The sequence below is a fragment of the Gekko japonicus genome, unplaced genomic scaffold, assembly GCF_001447785.1.
Source record: "Gekko japonicus isolate JY-2015 unplaced genomic scaffold, Gekko_japonicus_V1.1 scaffold1191, whole genome shotgun sequence".
Lineage (NCBI taxonomy): Eukaryota > Metazoa > Chordata > Lepidosauria > Squamata > Gekkonidae > Gekko > Gekko japonicus.
Window position 1 is genome coordinate 544009 of NW_015164708.1, and position 23515 is coordinate 567523.

Sequence of the window (23515 nt, forward strand, 5' to 3'; positions counted from 1 at the left end):
ATGGAATAACCTATGGGGTGGATCCTAACCATATTTTCCAATGACAAAAGTTCCTTCTGTCAATGGAAAAGGGTCAGCACTCAGGATGTCTGCCAGTTCCCCTCACCCACTCCGGACTCTTTTCCTGGCAGGATATAGTGGGAGCAGAAAAGCCGAAAGAAGTTCATTTCCATTCATGCTTCTCTGACTGTATTAGTCAGAATCCACTCCTATAATTTTAAAGGCAGTAGAATCAGACAATTCACTCCCTTTCAGAAACACCTTAACTCTACGTACTACTTCTACATAAGATGTTCACCATACATATTACTAATGTAGTACTTTTATGTACCTCATCCTGCAGCAGTCTTCACACTGGCTACTTAGGACAGAAAACGCTTACTACCCAAAGGAGTCCTAACCTTAACTTTAGTTTTAGCTGAGCTTTTTCATTACTTAATGGGCTGGATTCAGTCAGCTTTATCATTCAAACTTGCTCAATCCCCTTTCTTACTACAAATACCTGTCACATACCCTTTTCTTACATGCATACTCCTTGATGCACAGAATAGCCTTTTTTGGTGGTCAAAGAGGATACTTTCCTTTTTCATCAGCAGAAAAGCTGTTTGTGTCCAACCCAATATTTATTTAGCTTCCTTGTGTTACACGACTCCTTTGCAGAGCTGATGAAACCCAAGACAGCAAACTGGTCATTCATGTTAACAGCTGATGAAGTCTTCAAAAACTACCAAGAAACATTCAAACATGAAACCTCATAATACTGTATTATATTAAAAAAAAAGGAAACCTCACCGGAACGATGTCCTGCACCGTCTTGAAAAGCTGCTTCTGGCTCATGGCAATCATCCACTTTGGCTTCAACATCGGCCAAATTACGTTGTGTGCACAGATCTGTTTCTCCAGCAAGTGCTCTGTTCTCAGATTCAATGAGTAATGCTGTCAAATATTCCCCCTCGGGGAGGTCCCTTTTCCCAGAAAGGTCAGTTTTTAATACTGGGGTATGGTTAATATTGTCTATTACTAATTTTTTACCTTCTCTTTCTTGTTCCAACTGGATATCAGAAGGGCTTGAAGTGACTTCATTATGTAGCACATCTTCTTGGACAAGCATGGCGATTTCAGCAGACGGCACCCCACTAGCAGAGGACTCCAAACATACTGTTGTACAGAGGTTTTCACCTACACTAGTGGATGTCCCTGTATTTGCAGCTGTTTCAGGTTTTTTGGTGTCCTCTGTGGTCTCAGATGCCACTGATTCTCCCGTCAAAGCAATCTCAGGTTCCTCCTGAGAGAAACTCTGATGTTCTTCACAAACCACAACTGAAATGTCCTTGCTTTCTTCTGGGGCTGAAGATATGGAATGGTCACCTTCTTCGGCACACACAACATTCCTTTCGTCATCTACTTCAGTGCTTCCAAAAGCAAATGGAGTGTCCTCTAAGGCAAGAATGTTGGAGACACTATCACATTCTTCCACCATCCTAGTGGTGACTGTTGCTATGACCTCTGGATTCGCTACATTCAAGGCAACTGACTGCACATGAGGTTTGATGCTGGCAACATTTTGTCTAGGGGTATCACAATTTGTTTCCTCTTCAACAAAAACTGCAGCACCTTGGATACTTTTTAATGTACTTTGAACAGCCAGTCCAAACTCTTGGCCTGTAGTATCACCGGGCTGAATAGCTTTGTCTTCCTCTGCTGCATCTGGACAGAATATGGTACCATCACCCTTCTCTTCTATTTCTGCAGGCATCAACACCCCTTCGGTCGTACTGGTAGAAATAGTGAAAGACTCCAATTTTCCTTCTGTTCTTGTTTCAGAAACTGGATTCAATTCTTGTGTGGTTGCAGGAGATACAGAAGTATCCAAATGTTGTTCTGCAGAGCTTGTTGAGATCACGGCTGCATGAGCAAAGGGTGGAATCAAATCTGCGTGTGAAAGAGGAACCTCTAGCTCTTCGGTAATGCTTGTGGAAATCACAGTGCACTCATCTCTTTCCTCCTGGCTCTGGTCTGCTGCTTGGCTTTTGTTAGCTTCTCTGCTGGATGCACTGGGCATGGGAATGGCACACATTTCCACAATGGCTGAGGTCATTTCTACTGCTCTTCTAGTAGCAAACTGAGACTCACCATCCTCCGTAGTTGCGCTAGGCATAGGGGCTTCAAATTCTTCCAACACACTTGTGGAAACCTTATTTGGTGTAACAGCTTCATCTTGACTCATACAGGAGTCAATGGCCGTGCTAGGCATAGGGGCCTCAAATTCTTCTCCACTTAAATTTGTGGTCTTATCATAGTTTTCAGCACAGGTTTGTTCCACGTGCTTGGAAGAACAATGAGGAGGTGAAAGACATACTTTGACCACACTTGTAGAAATGGTCTCCACTTCATCTCCATCGTCTCCAGAAGCTGAAGGAATGGCCTCTTCCATTCTTAAGATCAGGCCTTCGCATGTCCTATTGTCTAAGTGAGAGGTGGCATTCTCATCCTTCTCTTCCACAGCAGAAGGCTGGCTTGCACTTTGATCTGAGATTGCACCAAATTCATATTTCTCTGTACTTGCAGACTCTTCCTCTTTTTCTGCGATGAAGGCCATAACATTTTCTTTGCCTAAACTGACACTAGTGGTGCTACTTTCAACAATTCCCTTGATGCTGCAGTTGGCACGGCCACTCTTTAGGGTGTCTTCCCCTAAGTGGGTCATGCTGTCAACAGGACCTTTCCCTGCATGTGCGGTCAGCCCCCCCAACTCCGTTCCAAGCCGGCCTGTAGCTTGGCAGATGGAGGAACTTCCACTTTCTGCAGCTTCAACACCAAGTGCTGTCCTTTCCACGTCTTCGGTTCCCATGCAGGCTGAGGCATGATCAATTTCTTCATTGCCTCTTCCTGTGCTGGTCACAAAGTCTTCACCCTCTTCGTCATCCTCCTTGGCACCGGTGCTGGTCACAAAACCTTCATCGTCACAGGAACCTCGGCTAACCTCAGTGGTGTTTGTTTCAGCTGTGGCTTCTGTACTCTCTGTAGCACGCTCATAATTTTCTTGAGCACCTAAAGAAACTGAAAAACCTTCATTGCTGTCCTCCAAGCCAGTACAAGCAGCTGCAGCTTCACGGCCATCTTCTGCTGTTATGCCTGTGCTGGTGACGGCACTTTCGCCGTACACAATGTCTTCACTCTTGTCAGCCTGTGTTCCAGTCACGGTATTACTGGCCTCCAATCTGGCACAGGCTCCAGTCACAGCACTGTCTTCTTGGGAGTCGGTACCAGTGACTGAACAGATGGCAAAGCCCACGCTTCCTCTTGCTGTCCCTGTACAGGTCACAGCACCTTCAGCTGCTTTGACTTGCCCTGCCCCGCTTGCATTTGTTTGAAATTCATCTGGATTTTCACCCTGCAGAGAGCCATCCCGATCTGCGGTGCCTGCACTGGTGACAGCCCCGTCACCTTCCACCTCATTAATGCCAGTAGTGGCAGTGTCAAAGTGGCTTGTACCATGAGAAGTGGAAGCCATACGCCTTCCTTCAGGGCCTGCACTGGTCACAGCATCATCTTTCTCTTCTGTCTCAATGTTATCCAGATTTTGCTCTAGTTCTACGCTGCTTTTGTTGCTTAGCTGTTTACCGCTTTCTTCTATGTAATTTGCAGCACATTCATCACCGTCTTCCTCCTTTGTACTGGTCAAGGAACTTTCACATGCTGCAAGCCCTTCAGTAACACCAACGCCGCTTTCTTCGGCAGCAGTGACCGTGCATTCACTGTAGTCCTTTCCACTCACAAAATGGGGCCCTTGTTCGTTTTGGGCCCAGGTGCCCACATGGAAACCTTCATCTGCTTCTATGCTTGTACAGATCAAAGTAGCCTTCCCTTTCTCTTCAGAGCAAGAAATAATGGCATCACCTTCCCTTTGCAAATTTACAGATGAGCTCCCTTCGCCTCGGCTTTCTCCTGTACTCGTAGCTCTTGCCAGGCTTCCAGGACTTCTCTCTGTGCTAGTTCCTATAATGGTTGCATCAGAAGTCTCCATGCTGTGGCAAATACCAGAAGTGTTGCCTCCTACACTACTGCCTACGACACTGGTTTCATTTTTATCTTCAGTGACTCTTTTTGCATTGGCACTGCCTCCTTCTTCTGAAATGTCCTTGGGTGTTGATCCTGAAGAAGATTCTGTTACAACACTGGCACTGTGATCTTCTTTTGTTTTGTCTTTGCATACAGTTGCATGCTGGTCTTCTCTTGCGGAAGAACCTTCACCTGGACTGTCTCTTTCTACTTTCTCCAAGATGGCAGACTCAGATTCCCCTGTATGGACACATCCTCCAACCATCCCCAGGTCATTCAGACTGTTATTCTGTGTCACACCAGTTAATACACTTCTTGCACTTCCTTGTACAATGCTCTCCTGAATGTCTGTATTATCTTCTGCCGCTTGTTCACCACTTAAATAAGCAGCTTCACCTTTGCTTCCAATGGTTATGTCATTTATTGCACCTCCTTTCATATTACTGCCAAGTGCAAGGGTATCAGGTTGTTCCATTTTAACATTATCTTCTCTTTTACTGTCAGAAATGGCATCTTTAATACAAGGTGTACCCAAAGTAAAAGATTCCTCCACAGATACACTAATCAAGGGGTTTGTGATTTCTGCAAGATTGTTACCCTCTTCTCTTGAGGAGCTCTTTGTTGGAGAAGTGCTTTCTTGGCGTGGATCAATTACATTTTTAATTGTGTTTAGTGCTGGAGTGCCCTCAGACACCCCTTGGGATTCTAACTTCTCATTGTCCTTGTGAGAAGTAAGTGAGACCTGGTCACTTGTCTTACACCAAGCAATCACATGAGATGCCTTCCACTCAGTAGGTTCCACATTCTTCAAAGCGTGAACATTTATATCTCTCGGTCCATCTTCTTCCTTTTCGGGAGGATTTTCATCCTTTTGCTTGGAGTTAATGGGACTTGAAAGGGAAGGTTCTGATGTTCTTTCTTTGGAATGACCTGATTTATTATACTCATCCACTGAATTATGAGGAGTTTGGTCTTTGGCTGCATTTTTAAATTTAGTCTCCTGTGAATTATTACTGTTTTTTTCTTCTGCTTGAGATGTCTGATGAGATGGTTCATTAAGCATTTGTTCCAATTCAATCTCCATTGGCTCTTGGTCCTGCTCAGAATGTGTGTGACTACTAGTCCAGACTATGTTCTGAGAAGCTGGGAAAGAGCCACCTACACCTGATATTATTTCTTCTCCCATATCCATGTTTTGGGAAGACAAACTTCCTTTTCTGTTTTCCCCTGCTAATCTTTTACTAGCTTTTTTATCTGTAAACTGGTTGTTCTCTTGCATCCTGGCATGACTATCCACTTGTTTAACACCTTTGTCTTCCAGCTTGCTCTCTTCCTCTCTCTTCCTCATTTCCTTACTACTGTGCTTCAAACTTTTGGTTTTGTGACCTTCCGCCGACAATTTCCTCTCCAGCCTGGAACTGCTGAAATCCTTATCACTTTTAGTTTTCTCTTTTGTAGATGATTTTTCTGTCAACTGTGGCTTAACCCTGTGACCAGAATCTTTTTGTGAACTACTCAAGACGTGCGCTCCACTTTCAGGCTCCAACTCCACAGAACTGTCTTCCAAAATTCTACTTTCACTTTTGGATTTCAAATGCCTATCTAGATCACTTTCTTCTGCATTCTTTTCTTTTTCCAATTTCTGCCCAGATTCCTGCTTGGAACAACTTTCTTGCAATTCATTTTCCGGTCCTTTGCCTTGTTTGCTATGACTCTTGGATTTGGACTTTATCAAGAGCCTTCCTTCTAAGATACTTTTTGATTTTCGCCTGTCTTTGTGAATACCGTCACCCTGTCTTGAAGCACTGTCCAGGTTAACAGATTCTGCATCATGTCGATCCTTATCATCTAAATAACTTTCACTTCTCTTTGGTGTTGTAGAACTGTGTGGCTTTGATGTAGTACTCTGAGACTCCTTCTGTGGCCTAGAATCACTTGATGACTTTTTGCTCTTATGTTCTGCCCTTGATTTTTCTGTAGAAATATGCTTGTATTTCCTGTTATTCTCTTTACGTGAACTTTCCTCATTTTTAGAAACAGGCTCAGAAGCATTTTTTACTTCTTTGTTGGTTGCTGATGCTTTCCTTTCGCTTCTGTGCTTATTCTTCCTTTCACCCGAGAGAGTTTTTGTTAACTGATTATGTTTTTGAATGCTCTCCTCAGCTTTGAGACCTTTCTCAGATGACAGATTTTCTACCTCGTCACCTGTTCTATGAACAGCATCTCCTTTATATTTATGCTTTGTAATTGGTTTATCTTCAGAAAGAGTTCTTTCTTTTTCATTTTTCTCTTTTGATGACCTAGCATCTTTCTTGAGTGTGCTTTTGAAATTCTGGGGTTCCGAATCTTCCTTTTTAATATGTTTTTCATTTTTAAGTACGTTTTTCTGCTTTTGAAGTTCTTCTGGGTTGGCCTCTGACCTGTCACTGTGAGCCTTTGGGTCCTTGACTTCTGGATCATGCTGGGTTGCATCCAGTTGGAGACAGGCAGAAGTTTTCCTTTTGTGTTCTCTTTCTACTTTGGAATCATTTCTGCTCTCTTCAGTTGAGTGAACCAACTCTGAAAGTCTTCTAACAAGTTTATTCATTTCAGTTTTGCCTTGATTCGCTTTCACTTCCTTTGAAGACAGCTTTTCACCACTCTACAAGAAAACATATTATTAGATAATGCAACAAATGGCTAGATACCTCTACACTGCATCACAGCCATAATTCACTATTCTAAAGAATCAATAAAAGAAGTCTGCAATTTCTAGCTGGATTATATTCTTCTTCTCTTCCAACCCCAAAATGGTGAAAGTAGATAATCAATTCAGCTCCACCATATATCTAAATTTCCATCCCTGTTTTCTGGATGTTGGTTCATTGGCTTGTTTTCTATCAGTTAACTTTGGACGCTCATTCATTGCCTGTCTTTGCCCCAATCTGCCTGTAGTGCTAAGTCCCAGGCTTGTACTCTGCCCAGTTTAACCCAACCCCAGGGCCAAGAAGCAGTGCTGTATTGGTTGCTCCTTCTGTGGGACCAAGAAGTGAAAACTGCCACAGCCTCCCTCCAACAGGGGAGAGAATCCCTTTGGGTGGCAACAAGAGGAGGCATCCTCCACTGTGGAATTCTCTGCCAAAGGATGTTGTGATGACCACAGGAATAAACAGCTTGAAAAGGGAATTAGGTAGATTCACGGAGAATAGGTCTATCAATGGCTACTAGCTGTGGTGGCTGAGGAGAACCTCCATGTTCAGTGGCAGCAAACCTCTGAATCCCAGAGCCAGGAGGCAACAGCAGGGGAAGGTCTCGGCCTCTATGCCCTGTTGTCGGCTGTCTGGAGGAACCGGCTGGCCACTGTGTGGGACAGGATGCTGGACTAGATGGACTATTGGTCTGATCCAGCAGGGCTCTTCTTACGTTCTTATGAGAAAAATCAGCAAAAATCTCCCTCTCCTCTTAAGAAAGCTTAAGTATTTGTAATTGCACAGCAGGATCCGGACCAGCACAGCTAAATTCATAAAAATCTGACAGGCTTGCATTCTACAGGAAATTTCTGCTAACGGAAGGCATTCCTATCAGCAGAATGGTACTTCCTTGTTTCTCCCTTCCTGCTGCACTCTGAAATGCTCCCCAAAAATGCTGCCCTCGGGGGGACAGGGGATCCCAAGAACCCACGTAAGGGGGGAGTCTGAAGTCTGTCGCAAGGTGGTGGTGGGGAATCAGCAACCTCCCTCTCCATTGGTAGAAGATTACCATGGGACTGAAACCAGGGTTTGTAACTAAATGAAAACATTGTCAGCAAAAGCTTATACTGCCAAAATCTGAAAGACCACGGGACAAATTATCAAATTTTACAGTGCAATAGTTTTACAAGATGATAATAGAAGACATACTTCATTTGTCTTTTGGGGTTCTTTGAGATCTTCCTCTGGCTGTTCATATTTCTTCTTCCCACCTTCGTCATTATGTCTGAAACACGCAAAAGGGGAAGCAATTTTAATTGCTTACATCTGTTTGATTTCAATTAACGGATTAAGGAGGCTTAGGAAAACCTATTTGCCACTTTGTATCAGACAAGCAATATCTGTCTCCAGTGATTTTAAATGATGTCAACGCACGCCTTGTGAACAGCAAATATATTTTAATATGTGTGTGTGTGGGGGGAATCAATGTAGTTTAATTTCCCCTATAAGAAAAGAAGTGAATACCTTGACTCCCTCCTTCTTTTCCTGCTTAATGCCACCTTTTTTTCTAAAAACCTCTGTTCTTTCAGCACATCTTTAATGCTGGCACAGCTGGCTTTTGAATCAAGGACTTTACTGGAAGCCTCTTCCACATTTTGACTGCTTTTGCCTAAAAACGACATAGTAAAAAATTTGAACATTACTCTCTTGCCAGAAAAACAGGACTTCACTCTTTTGTAAAAACAAAACCAAATGACAGAGCGAAAATATTAACTGAAACAAAGTACAAGGAGCATTAATTTAAGCAACCTCCCCAGCACCTTGATTGCCTGTTCTCAAGGTTTTTGTTTTCTCTGCAGCTTTCTGCTTCCGCTTTTCTTCAAGTTTTTCTCTGTTAAGCCGTCTCCTTAGAAGTCTCTCTTCTTTTTCTTTAGCCTGAAGAAAACAGGAAGGTGAAAATGTTACAGGCACTGGACAAAAGGGTGCCTGAGGCCTTTGTGTAGGAGCCCCCCTCCCACTGGCCACCCGTAGCGCTTGCCACCAGAAGGGAAAGTGGACCGAATGAGCAGTGGGTGAGGGCTTCTTTAGCTCCTGATCACCATGCTGTTGCACTCAGCACTTCACTGCATAGGCTTTAAAAAATTAAAAGGAGACCCACCCTAAAACATGGAAGTGTACTTCCTCCCCGAAGTTTTAATTGCTGTTTTTTATGTTTTTGTATGTGTATTTTAGCTTTGGTTTTAATTGCTCTAACTGCTTCTCACGCTGGACTCCGGTGGCTATTGAACAAATTTGCCATTTACTGTCATTCTGAAGAACTAGAAATTATGGTAAATGCAAAGTACTTTTCTTTCAGAAGAAAAGGAATCCTCCCTTATACCAATGATCCACTGATAATATTAGAATCCAACAAGTGAAGGAACTTACGTATCTGGGAATAGTTTTTCCATATAATTTGAGTTGGTCCTATCATAAAAAACCATGCTGAAGAAAGCAGCACCTTGTACTGAAGGCACCCTAAAGTTTTTATCTGGGGCAATTCAAGTTTTCAGTATGAAAACTGTCTCTACTCTGCTTTTCAGGGCAGCCATCTGCATCCAATCAGTCAAAGAATCCTTAGACCTCTCCCTACTTTGCTTCCAACACACCAACACGCGAAGGTGGAGTTCCCTTCGAGCAGAATTGGGTCAAGCGTCTTTGGAAGCTAAAGCCTGGCACCTGGCCTTCAGTTGGCACCTTCAAGTGCTCTATAGTGACCCTGGATACCCGTCTTTATTAAAAGCAGATTCTCATAAATCCTCTTGGTCCAAGATTCTTGTCAAAAAACTCTCTCTTATTGGACTAAATCCTGACATCATTCAGGGCCTGGAACCCGCACCTGTTAAGTCCTATATCAAGAAGAATAACCCTTTCTGGGTTATTCTGGGATTACTTGAGCCCACAGGGTTTGCTCTTCTGTAATTTTTGGTATTCCTCCACAAATAATCGCTGTCTCCCTATGCTTTTCATCTAACTATCCCAAATTACTTTAGAGATTTCTTATTAACTCAATCGAATGCACAGCCTACTCCTGTTATGAAGAGAAAATTAAGATATATTACTCAGACCCCTTTTGTGATTGTTCTCGGGGGGGGGGGGGAATTGGTACTTTGATACACATTTTGTTGGAGTGTCCTCTTTATATTAGCCTTAAAAATAGGTTTTTAACACAGTACCTAGATAACTTTTCATTTGTCTTATCACAAGCTAATTTTACTCCTTTTTTCTAACGGATTCTCTAACCTTAGTTCCACTGTTGTGAGATATTTCCACTGGCTTACTGTTGTGTCCAGATTATACTACTTGACGGATGGGTTTTTGACTGCTCGAGACTTAGTCAAGGAGCTTTAATCCAATTAAAAGAAAGGAATTGTTTTAACAAGGTGTTCCATTTGTTTTAATGATTTTTAAGATGCAGGTTTTTAATGTATGGTTTTAATATGTTAGCCGCCTCAGTGGCCCCGATGAGGGCAAAAAGCTGAACTATAAATGTGTAAATAGTAAATAAATAAAGGATGTCCAATCGAACTTACAACAGATTGGCGGCGTTGCTCTACAGTTCGTTCATCGTCAGAATCACTGTAGTATTTGGAATAAAGGTAAGGCTTGTGTACATAAGCATGTCGGCCAGATTTTGGTTTTTTATCACTGGACTCGCCAGCCTCTGGTTTTGTTTTAATATTGCTGTGTTCCTCTTCTTCATCTAGAACAATAAGAGAATGAAGGCAATTTAGAAGAAAGTCAAGTTTAAATCCGCATGAGGGATGCGATCTATTGGGTCAAGCACAATATTCCATGTGAGCAGTGCTGCTTTTCTGGCCCTCCCTTCTCATAAGAACATAAGAGAAGCCAATGTTGGATCAGGCCAATGGCCCATCCAGCCCAACACTCTATGTCACACAGTGGCCAAAAATATCAGGTGCCCTCAGGAGGTCCAGCAGTGGGGTCAGGACACCAGAAGCCCTCCCACTGTTGCCCCCACCCAGCACCAAGAATACAGAGCATCACTTGCCCCAGACTGAGAGTTCCTATCTATACCTTGTGGCTCATAGCCACTGAGGGACCTCTGCTCCATATGCTTATCTAATTCCCTCTTGAAGCCGTCCATGCTTGTAGCCGCCACCACCTCCTGTGGTAGTGAATTCCATGTGTTAATCACTCTTTGGGTGAAGAAGTACTTCCTTTTGTCTGTTCTAATCTGACAGCTCAGCAATTCCATTGAGTGCCTACGAGTTCTTGTATTGTGAGAAAGGGAGAAAAGTACTTCTTTCTCTACCTGCTCTATCCCATGCATAATCTTATAAACCTCAGTGTACGCCCTTCCATGCCTTTTAAAGCATCAATCTTAATAGAACTAAAATGATGTTTTAAAATCACTGGCTACATGACTGCAAAAACAAAAAAAATCACTGTAAAGCCATGGAAATAACTTCTTAAAAATGTCCACTTGTGCTTGGAGAGGTTTATAGTTACAGTAGATAGATGGCAAGTAGTGTCCCAACTGCAGAGAGGCTAAGGAGCAAGCCCTTCTTCCTTCTGGCCCATTAACACAAGACACACAGCTGGGAGGGACAGGAGAATTTTGGTGACCCCCCCCCCCCCCCCGCTCTTTGTCTCCTGAAATTCTGTTGTGCATGTTTGGGGCGTTTGTGTGTCAGTGGATCTTCAGGAACAACACAGTCTGCCATATGAGGGGAAAAAGAACATAAACCTCCATCCATTCTTAAAAAATTCTTAAGGGCACAAGTTTTCTTCATATGGTTGGATCCAGGTTATCATAATGAAAGTCCAAAAGGCAGCCTTCCACCTACGTAGCGGCATCCTGGGCCTCATGGAAAATTTAAACGTTGGTCAGTCAAGTCACCAACATGCTGCTAGCCCTGGTAGATTCTGCCCCCCCACCCCCCGAGGCTGAGGGCCTATATTTAATGCTGCGTGGAGACTGTAACTGGTAAGGAAGAAGCAGAAAACTTGAAAGAACAAGAATGCGTTCTGCATGCGTGCATGGCTGTTTGGATCCTAGCCTAAGCTTTTAAAAATAAGACACAGCAGTTTACTCCAACAAAATGTTCAGCTTAAGAAAAACCTCTATTTTTTAAAAAAAAACCATGGTACTTGCAATCTACATGCCACAGATGTTTGAACTAGGAACTGACATGAGTTTGTCACTGCTACCAAAATTCCCAGCACTCCTCACAGACACCATACACTAGTTCGCCATGCTGATATAGGCATAGAGATGTAAAATTTCCAGAAATTTTGAAGCTTGGAAAAAACCCTGTTTTTTCCCCAGTTTTTTTCGGGAACAAATGGAAATTTTTGGAAAAATCGAAAAAAATGCTACATTATTTCTGAAGACAAGAGACATAATTTCTTTTGTCTTTTCTAGATTGAAAGTCATTCTGTTACTTTAGGAACATAAAATATGACTATGGACATTCTTACTTGGCATGAAATTATTACAACTAGCATATTAAAAATATAGTGTATCCAAACAATTACAAACAGAATACCCACCCACATGCAAAAACGAAACTGAAACCTTTTTATTTTCTTCTGACAATAGCATCTCCTAAAGGAAGAAATGCATCTTGTTCTTGCATTGGAGAGTTCAGTTTGTAACCTAGTGCACAGAAATTAGATCAGATACCATATATATATATTTTAGAAATGATTTGGAAAATATTTGAACACCTTGTCTGAAAATATTTTATTCATCATGTTAAAATAAAACGTTCTATAGTTAATTTTTTTCCTTTTCTTTTCTTTTTTCAATTTTTCCAATTTTTCAGAAAAAAACAAAAAAAGGCTTCAGGAAAAAAACTGGTTTTTCCCCGAAATTTTCCGGTTTTTTTCTGGGCCTTCACATCTCTATATAGGCATGTATGATAAAAACAGGACGTGTATTTTTAACATGGATTATAAAGTCTAATGAATATGTAGGTTATGCAAGTATGTTCCCAACTGAACACATGGCACGGATTGATAAATGAAGACAAGAGACACCAACTGCTTAGACACAGGCTGACAATGCAGATTTTGCGCCCCCAGCAACACGATACCCAAACTAATGCAACACTCTCAAATGCCTAGAAAGCAGGTGGTTGGATCCCATGGATCCGACCCATTAACATCAACATCAGAAGACTCTCCTGTGTCAGAGGAAGGCGCTTTTCACCAGTGGATGGCTTTGCTGTTGGCGGGAAAAGATGTGCGGGATCCAACCCAGGAAATTTAAGTCTGCTCTACATCCATCCCTGTGACAAACCTGACCTTGTCTCTGAATGATGGACCACGATGCCTCTGCTGCGGGACTCTGTGCTTAGTTCCTTCTTGACCACTCAAAAAGAACTCATCTCATGTTCTTTGAGCTTAGTATGAAGCAAAATATCCAGTCACCCATCAAGGTGAATTTCAGGGAAACATACATATGGCCTGCCTGGGTAGTATCTTAAAGCTACTGTGTTTGATTCAGGATGAACAGAAGGAACAGGCTTAAGCGTGACTATAACCACAGGGAAACATTATTTATTTTACTTTATTTACACCTGCCTTTCTCCCCAATGGGGACCCAAAGCGGCTTGCATCCTCCTCCACTGCTCAATTCCACCCTCTCAACAGCCCTGAGAGGTAGGTTAGGGCTGAGGGTGTATGACTGGTCCAAGGTCCCCCCCAGTAAGCTTCAACGGCAGAGTGGGGATTCGAACCTCGGTTTCCAATACCCTAGTCAGGCACTCTAATCTCTATGCCTGTCAGGGACTTCTGTCAATCACACTCAACAACGTTCCTTCAGAAGTTTCAGTTTATTGAGAGCGAGTACTTAAGACACCATGAACCTCTGTGTCAGGAATGGAGGGACAGTGAAGGAAACCCCAGATATACCCCCCCTTCATACAAGACCCCCTGACACGGAAAGGCCAGTGAGCAAGCACCTGGGAAAGTGGGCAAAAAGCAAGGGTTATATTCCCAGCGGGAAGCTAGGAGCAGGCAATACACAGCTTCAAGGACACTACTAAGATAACAGCTCAAGATGTAAAGAAGCAGGGAGGGGGAGTGAGAGACATGGACAGCAACCCACACATTCCATTACATGGCCGCCTTAGCTGACATTGCCATGCTGACTCTAAATTACATACTTCAGTGATACTCTGCTATTCTAAACTGTTCTATTGGTGTTGTCAGTAACAGGGATAACTGATTAAGGTCAACTGCAGGTGTACAGCATAACTAGCTGTGATCAGACCACAGCCATATGTACCTTACAGTACTACAGGTGAGCCCCTGCATCCACATCCACTTGGCTTTAGTGTTCCGTTCTTATCTGGGATACCTTGAGGAGCCCATTTTATCAGGTTCCCCTACTGGCAGAAGGAGCACACCTGGGCTCCCTTTAACACAGCCAGGGGGCACCCCCACAGAATGCTGAACCTGCACAGATGCCATTCACATCTAAAAGAGGAGGGCACAAATGATCACGATCTCTAAGTGGTGGTTAAACATGTACATTTGCCCTGGACCCTGGCAATGCACAACGATTCAAACCTAGCAAATGGTGCGTATTTCAACCTTCTCCTTGGTTCTATGAGCAAAGAACTCCAGTGTTGGTTTGGAACTGTTGACTCACCATCAGAAACAATCTCTCCTTCTTCCGTGCTGTCTGAAAGCACAAGTTCCTCTTCGCTTTCTTCTTCAAAGGAAGAAAGGTCACTGGTGTGCACAGAACTAACTGTGATATCACTGAGTATCTCCGTATCAGAATCCTCCAAAACTAGTTTGGAAAGAAAGGCAGAATAATTTTATTTATTTATTTATTCATTCTTTAGATTTGTATCCCGCCCTCCCCGAAGGCTCAGGGTGGCTAACAAGGGCATAAATGCCAGATTAAAACAGTAAGAACAGTATAAAAATACAATAATACAACATAATAGAGTTATTAAAAATATCGGTGCTCCAATACTCACTCAATAATCAATACTATTTCTAAATACCTAAAAAACCACACAAGCCATGTACTAACAGGTGTGGGCTTCTTCTTTTTTTGGCCAATTTTCCTTCCTGGTTACAGTCTGCCATTAATGCTTTCCCAACAGTTAAGGACATGAGTGAGAAACAGATGGCTTAAACAGAAACACAATAGACAAAAAGCTGTATCACACCATTCCCCATCCCCAAGGAGTTCACCATTTTACCTCTGGATGTTTCTGCTGTAGAAATCTGCTGCTAATACTTTGAAAATGTTGTCATTTGCAGTGTTACAGTATGATAAACATATAACCCAAATACAGCAAATAAATTAGCTAGGCAGACTTCTTAAAAATTTACCATCACATTATGAATGGAAACAAACAACACTTCTCGAAGTACACAGCTGCCAATATTTACTTATTCAGAGCAGAGCTTTTTCAGTCAACCACCCCCCCAAAATCTCATCATCCCTCACCCACCCAGCACTGCATACTCACTGTCTTTTGTGCTCTCACTTGCTTTGTGTTTACTGCTGTTTTTGTCCCCAGCTGCATGTTTGATCAATTCTGTCTCTCTCTCTTTCACCATCTTTTCTTCTCGCACTTTCAGAATGTCGTCATTCTTTTTCAAGTGGTCCAACTTCTTGTCCAGTTTTTCCTTTTTCTCTTTCTTCCTCTCTCCTTTCTCTGAGCTCTCCGGCTTCCTATCTGCCAGCCGGCTTTTCTGCTCGTCTCCTTCCTGCACAACATCCTTGCTTGGGTTGATCAAACCAGGAGCTTCTTTTGGCACAGTTTTTCTTTCTTCACTTGAAGAGAAGGTATTTACCTCTTCCCCGTTCGTTACCATTTCTGCACTTTCTTCGGCCGAGTTACATGGTTTCTCCCCATCCAGCATATCATCAGCATTTCGATCTCGCTCAATCCCACCATCGACACTCTGCTGAGATGAGAGTTTTCTTGAAGTTCTGTCAGTAGCCCTGGAATTCATCACCTCTGTGGAAGCCCTGGCGGCACTGGCCTCTTGGTTGAGAGAAGTTATGGTTTCCAAAATGGACATGGCATCACTAGCCACACCAGCACTAGGAGTGGCGACAGATATACCTTTGAGGAAGATAAAGAACAAAATGTCAGCACAGCTGGATAGGTGACACCTGAAAAATCTGCTCTTAAACTAACACATTCAGGTGCTATAGCAAAAAAAGACAGGTTGCTTACCTGTAACTGGTGATCTTCGAGTGGTCATCTGTGCATTCACACCCTTGGGATACACTGCGCCTGCGCTGAACCTTCTCGGTACCGATAGCTAGCAAAAAGGGATTTTCGCGCCTCTCCCAGGTCACGCGCCGACTCCACTGCGCATGACCAAGGAGGGGCACGCAGATCCCGCCAGTTCCTTCTGACCGCCGCCCAACAGCCTTCAAAGAAACAAGATGAAGGGCCGAGAGCAGAGGGGAAGGAGGGCGGGTGGTGTGAATGCACAGATGACCACTCGAAGATCACCAGTTACAGGTAAGCAACCTGTCTATCTTCTTCGTGGTCTCTGTGCATCACACCCTTGGGAGAATAGCAAGCAATAACTCTTACCTGGAGGAGGGGCCGAGGCCCTACACCTGCGCCGTCTGCAAAATAGACCGACCCAACGCCACACGACGAGTAGACCGGACATCAAGGGCATAATGCTTCACGAAGGTGAGCGGAGTAGCCCAAGTCGCAGCGTTGCAGATGTCCTCCAATGGCATCCCTCTCAGGAAAGCTGTGGAAGCCGCCACCGCCCTTGTAGAGTGGGCGCGAAGTTGACCTGGAAGAGGTCTCTTAGCCAAAGCGTAACATAGCTTGATTACTTCCACAATCCACCTGGACAGCGTCTGGGAAGAGATCTTCTTCCCCAGGGAGGGCATACTGTGAGCAACAAACAAGGCAGGAGACTGACGAAAAGACTTGGTCCTGCCCAAATAGAACAGCAACGCCCTCTTAACATCCAGAGAGTGCAATTTCCGTTCCTCTTCATTGGCAGGAGACGGGAAAAATGACGGCAAAACTATATCTGAACGTAGATGAAACTCCGAAACGACTTTCGGTAAGAAGGAGATGTCCAAAGACAACGACACCCCATGAGGGGAAAAAATCAAGTATGGTGGATCACACCTTAAAGCGGACAACTCACTGACTCGACGAGCAGAAGTAATGGCCACCAGAAACGCAGTCTTGAGCGATAACAACTTTAGAGAGCAAGTGGCCAGTGGTTCGAAGGGTTTTCCCATCAAAAACCGCAAAACTAAAGCCAAATCCCAGGCCGGAGTCGGAGAACGACGGGGAGGGTACAGGCGAATAAGACCTTTACAAAACTGTTTCGTCTGAGGATGCGAGAAAACTGAAAACCCATCAATAGATGGATGAAAAGCTGACACCGCAGCTAAATACACCTTAACTGAAGAAAAACTGAGTCCCAAGTCCATTCTGGACAAAATAAACGCAAAAATAGACCTCAAATCCACTGGCGGAGGAGGTAAATTGGAAGAACTCAAGTACTGTAGGAATAAATCCCACTTCTTTGCGTAAGACGTCCTAGTAGACAGTTTACGACAATTCAACAGGACCTCATTGATACGGTCATCCATCACTGAAAGCGTATTTCCCATAGAGTCAACTTGAGACTCAGAGGATCGTAGTGAAGGACCTGGCCTTCCTGAGCTTGGAGGAGATCCAACTCCTGCGGGAAGTGTACGAAGGATCCCTTGGCTAACCGCAGCAGTGTCGGAAACCACACCTGCCGAGGCCACCAGGGGGCTACCAGGAGACAATGGGGCTTGTCCTGTTGTATTTTCACAAGCACCCTGTGGAGCAGCGGAATCGGAGGAAATAGGTATAGAAAGTCGTGAGCCCACGACATCAACAGACCGTCCCCCATTGACAGAGGGTCCAACCCCGCTCTGGAGCAAAACCTGGGACACTTCTTGTTCAATCGAGTTGCAAAAACATCGATGTGGGGATGTCCCAGATGTTGAAAAAGAGGAAGGAGATACTTTGAGTTCAACTCCCATTCGTGGTCCGATGCTCCCCCTCTGCTCAGGAAATCCGCTTGTTGGTTCAAAGTTCCTGGCAGATGGGCAGCTTGGAGAGTGATGTTCCAATGAAGGCACTCTTCCCATATGTCCATAGCTAGCCTGCAAAGGGACCTGGACACGGTCCCGCCCTGGCGATTGATATAAGCCATCGCAGTTGTGTTGTCCGTAAAAATCAACACAGCTTTTCCTACAACCTGTCTGAGTAAGGATCTGAGGGCAAATTTTACGGCCAGCAGTTCCAGATAGTTGATATGATGACTCTTCCAAAGGGGTTGCCATGGAGCACCCACACAAGTGTCGTCTGTATGAGCACCCCAACCCCACAGGGAGGCATCTGTGGTGATGGACATTACGGGAACGATCGGTTGGAACGGTGCACCCGCCAACAGATTGGTGTCCACGAGCCACCACTGCAGGGAGACGAGGACCTGCGGAGGCACTACCAGTTGAAGGCTCGGAGGATGGATGGAAGGGCGAAATTTCTTTAGAAACCACAGCTGCAACGGGCGCATGCGAAGGCGTGCATATTCGATCACGGAAGTGGTGGCTGCCATGAGACCCAAGATCCGCTGAATGTGGACCGCTGATGTCACGTTGGACTGGAACAAACGTTGAATTTCCAGACGAATGGTATCTGCCCGTTGGCGAGGAAGGTACGCCCGAGTGGCTAGGGAGTCTATGACAGCTCCTATGAACTGCACGCGAGTTGCAGGTTGCAGCATGGATTTCTGTAAATTCACCAGAATTCCAAGGGAGGATAGGACCGACAATGTGATGGTGATGTGCTGAAGGAGACATTCTCTTGAATCTGCCACCATCAACCAGTTTTTCGCCAGTCTCCAGCTTTGTTTGTGGCTCACAGTATGCCCGCACAAGGCAAGAAGATCTCTTCCCAGACTCTGTCTAGATGGATCGTGGAAGTGATCAAACTGTGTTACGCTTTGGCTAAGAAACCTCTTCCAGGTCAGCTTCGCGCCCACTCTACCAGGGCGGTAGCGGCTTCTACAGCTTTCATGAGAGGTATGCCATTGGAGGACATCTGCAACGCTGCGACTTGGGCTACTCCGCTCACCTTCGTGAAGCATTATGCCCTGGATGTCCGGTCTACTCGTCGTGTGGCGTTGGGTCGGTCTATTTTGCAGACGGCGCAGGTGTAGGGCCTCGGCCCCTCCTCCAGGTAAGAGTTATTGCTTGCTATTCTCCCAAGGGTGTGATGCACAGAGACCACGAAGAAGATAGACAGGTTGCTTACCTGTAACTGGTGATCTTCGAGTGGTCATCTGTGCATTCACACCACCCGCCCTCCTTCCCCTCTGCTCTCGGCCCTTCATCTTGTTTCTTTGAAGGCTGTTGGGCGGCGGTCAGAAGGAACTGGCGGGATCTGCGTGCCCCTCCTTGGTCATGCGCAGTGGAGTCGGCGCGTGACCTGGGAGAGGCGCGAAAATCCCTTTTTGCTAGCTATCGGTACCGAGAAGGTTCAGCGCAGGCGCAGTGTATCCCAAGGGTGTGATGCACAGAGACCACGAAGAAGATCAGATTATTCTCCCTTTTCTTGAGAGACCTAAACATAAACGTCAAATTAATCACCATAGAGGAGCTTTATATATGTTCAGTCAAATGTCAGCAAGTTGTAAATACTGATACACACCAGTCATTCTTAAGACCTGTAGAGAACCAGAGGAAAATATTTGGAGATTCTGATGATTACTATTAAGTTTCAAAGGCAACAAAGTGTGTTCATGAGACACGTGTTAGGGAAGTTCATCATGGCACCCGTATTAATATTCAAAAACAACCCTGACAACACAAACTTGTGTTACATTTACCAGCAAATGTAAACATTCATCACGTTTCTGGCATTTACCATAAAATACATGATGATAAACTATTAGGGTTCAAAGTCACCTGAAATGCGAACTTCGAAAGATGTGCAACAGTTTGACCTGACCCCCTTCTGTCCTCCCAGTTGAAATAAAGCTCAAGGACACCTATCTTTCCTCCGTTACTACCCCTGCCTCTCCCTCGGCTCCCTTCTTACTGTCAAAGCACAGGGCACTTTTCACCCGAAGACATGATCCCGTTTTCAATAAGGTTTGGTTGCAAATGTTGTAAAACCAAGGTGGGATTGTTTCAGACGTAGCACTTGCAAATGGGCTCTTTTAAATGATATGCACAGCGCATTTGGATTAGATTTTGAATTCCAAGTGGTGGTCTGTTCTCCTGTGCCTTTTTGTTCACGCTCAGTTTTGAGCTATATTAATGTATCATTACATCGAAAACCTGTTTCAGTTCTAAAAAAAACCACTGTAAGGGCATGGAAAATAAAACCTAGTGTTGAATTTTCAGACACAGCCGGCCTGAAGCCCAGTATTAAAGACTCAACAGTGTGTCCATTTTGCCAAGGGCAATGGAAAGACATACCTTGCATGGTAAGAGAGACATCTGGTTTCTCCTCAGGTTGTGCTGTGCTGGGATTGGTTTCCTCTTTATGATTTAACGTGGCTAAGAACTCATGGACAGCTTTTTCCACCTGTGGTCTGAATATGTGATTGATCTTTGGATCCACAACTTGAGAAATGATTCTGTCAATCCCAGATTCTAACATTCCAGATCTGAAACAAAATGATAAAAGACAGGAATAGTTTTTTTTTTTTTTTTTTTGGGGGGGGGGTGTCTTGGAAATTCACACTGCTCTGATCCATTGTGTTTAAATAATAAACCCCCTACAGGAAAAAATGGCAATGACAATACTGAGCACATATATAGTGCATTTGAAGTATTCAGTGTCCTTAACATAATGTTCAGCAACCCTTACAACAGCATCATAAGGGAAGCCAGTTTTTTCCTCCCCATTTTAAGTAATAACACAGGCAAGATTTGAACTACGTCCTTCCTGATTTACAGCAGTAAGCTTACCTGATCTAGCTCCTTTCTCTCAAAGAATTACAATAATGATCTCACAGTTTTATTGACTTGGGATTAGTGTTTGGCTAGCAATCATGACAGCGGCCATGTATTTATGTTGGTATAAAAAGTAAAGGTAAAGGTTCCCTTGCTCGAAAGCCAGTCGAGTCCGACTCTAGGACTCATCTCCGTTTCAAAGCCGAAGAGCCAGCGCTGTCCGAAGACGTTTCCGTGGTCATGTGGCCAGCATGACTAAACACCAAGGTGCACGGAATGCTGTTACCTTCCCACCGAAGTGGTACCTATTTATCTACTTGCAATTTCTTGCTTTCGAACTGCTAGGTTGGCAGCAGCTAATATTTGGATTTTTTCCCCTCAGAGCGGATATGTATTTTCCATTAGCTGGTAAAGAAAACTTGCTGTCCTGATACAAAACCAGCTGGTGCTACATACACACAACCACAGCTTCTGTTTACAATAGACATATTTGGGAGGACTAATTTTTAAAACTGAAATTTTAAGCTTGGTTTTTATATTTGGAAAAAGAAAATAGAGCGATTCTGCTAATTGAAAAAAGGACAATTGGACTGTGTAATTGAAATTGAATTTAAAGTTGGTGGATTTTCGACAACTGTTAACAACAGAACTAAGACAGAGACAGAGAGCAGCGATGTGGTCGAGCCCGAAGATGGCTAAAGCTAAAGATAAACAGGAGTGGCAAGCAGCAATGGAGGCAATGGAAAAAAGACTGATGGAGGCTATTCAAGGATTGGGAAAACAAATGGAAAACCTAGAGGAAGTCCAGGATAGAAATATGAATAAAGTGAAAGAGCTGGTAGTGTCAGAGGTTGCTGATCTTAAAAAAGAAATGGGAGAAATTAGAAAATTCCAAAATCTAACACAAAAGTCTACCGAAATAGAGCAAAAAACACAAGAAATGGACAAAAAGTGGAAACAGTGATAAAAGAAAACCAACGAATAGATACAATGATGGAATATAGAGCAATGCAGACCCACCTTACATTGAGAGGTGTTGAAGAGAATTTAAACGAAAATATTCGTACCGTGGTAATTGATGCATTTGCAGAATACTTACAAGAAGAAGCAGATGATATAAAATACAATTTTGACCTGATATATAGAGTGAACTCAGCGTATGCTCAAAAGAAGAATTTGCCAAGGGATGTGATTGTGCAGTTACTAACTAGAAGGATGAAGGAAGACATATTTAGGAAGCAATTTAACGAACCACTGAAATAGACGGAAAAAAGATAATAATTATGAAAGAGCTTCCCAGGACAATTATTCAGGATAGGAAAAAATTCAGGAAGTTAACAGATAAACTGAGACAGCTGAATATAAGATAAAGATGGGAAATACCACAAGGAGTAAGTTTCAACTATCAAAGTGAACACGGAACAAATGATTAGATTTATGTTCAATACCTCCAAAGATTTTGGGGACAAGTAAAATTACAGCACTATGGATTACAAATTAATATCATGGAATGTAAATGGACTTAATTCACCTAACAAAAGAAAAATTATAAAACATTGGTTTGAAAAACAAAAATGTAATATAATTTGTTTGCAAGAAACTCGTATCAAAAAACAAGACTTTAAATATTTGGTAACAAAACAATTAGGTGAAGAATTTTGCTCACTGGCATCAAAAAAGAACAGAGGGATTGTAATATACATTAAAAAGGAATTTGAACCTAAAGAAATTTTTAAAGATGGAGAGGGACGGTATATTGCAGTGGAAATGACTATGCATCAAAAGAAAACGCTGATTGTAAATATTTATGCACCAAATGGAACAAAAGAGAATTTTTTTTAAGCTTTGATCCAGGAATTGGACCAATTGACGTATCACCAGACTATATTAGTAGGAGACTTTAATGGTACGATTAATAATAAATTGGACCGGAAATCTAAGAAACCTGATGAAAGAATAGGAAAGTTACCAAAAGCGTTTTTTAAGTTGGTCAAACAAGAAAATTTGGAGGATGTATGGAGGAAATGGAATCCTACAGCTAAAGATTTTACTTTTTATTCTAACAAACATGATTCTTTTTCCAGAATTGAGATGATATGGACGACTAGTGACATTGCCTTAAAAACACAAAAAGTGGAAATTATGCCAAAGATAAATTCAGATCATAATCCAATTCTATGGGTATCTAAAGAAGGGAAAAGAAAATTTAGATGGAGATTGAACGAAGACCTATTGGACCAGAAAACAGTTATAGATACGATAAGTAAAGAGACTAAATATTTTTTTCAAACGAACATAAATAAAGGAACACAGATACAAACAGTCTGGGATACCTACAAAGCAGTAATGAGAGGACTATTAATATCGTTGAACAGTAAAGATAAAAAGGAAAAAATGGAACAGCAGAACAATATAATGGAAAAAATACAACTGAAGGAAAAAGAATTAAAGAAAAGACCGGGGGGAAAGAAAATACTTAAAGAAATTCAAATCTTGCAAGAACAATTAAATGCTTCAATAAATCAAGAAATCTGTTGGAATTTTAAAATGGGATACTATGAACTTATCACTGCTGGGGAGAATTTCAGTGGTTAAAATGAATGTTTTACCACGATTGATGTTTTTGTTTCAAACCATTCCAATAGTGACTAAGATCGATGTATTATAACAAGACACTGCTTACCTTAGAAGGACATGATTGCAGATTTGGCTGGCATGCATACCTGTGGTATGAAAAGACTAAGATGGATAACTTTTTCAGGCATCACTATGTGAGAAACGCCTTATTTACAACATGGACGAGATATAAAAGATT

At 43.0% G+C, this 23515-nt stretch overlaps 1 protein-coding gene across 1 annotated transcript in view; it reads right to left on the reverse strand.

The window, feature by feature from the left end:
* The window catches only part of BOD1L1 (biorientation of chromosomes in cell division 1 like 1), a gene marked incomplete at its 5' end in the record, with an annotated part of 61087 nt that overhangs the window by 25592 nt on the left and 11980 nt on the right, over nt 1–23515 (reverse strand). The window contains 8 exons of the mRNA XM_015409534.1: nt 793–6703; nt 7941–8016; nt 8256–8400; nt 8552–8666; nt 10304–10473; nt 14395–14538; nt 15233–15835; nt 20221–20411. Of these exons, the coding sequence (XP_015265020.1) occupies nt 793–6703; nt 7941–8016; nt 8256–8400; nt 8552–8666; nt 10304–10473; nt 14395–14538; nt 15233–15835; nt 20221–20411 (7355 nt within the window). The remainder of the gene's footprint in view (nt 1–792; nt 6704–7940; nt 8017–8255; nt 8401–8551; nt 8667–10303; nt 10474–14394; nt 14539–15232; nt 15836–20220; nt 20412–23515) is intronic.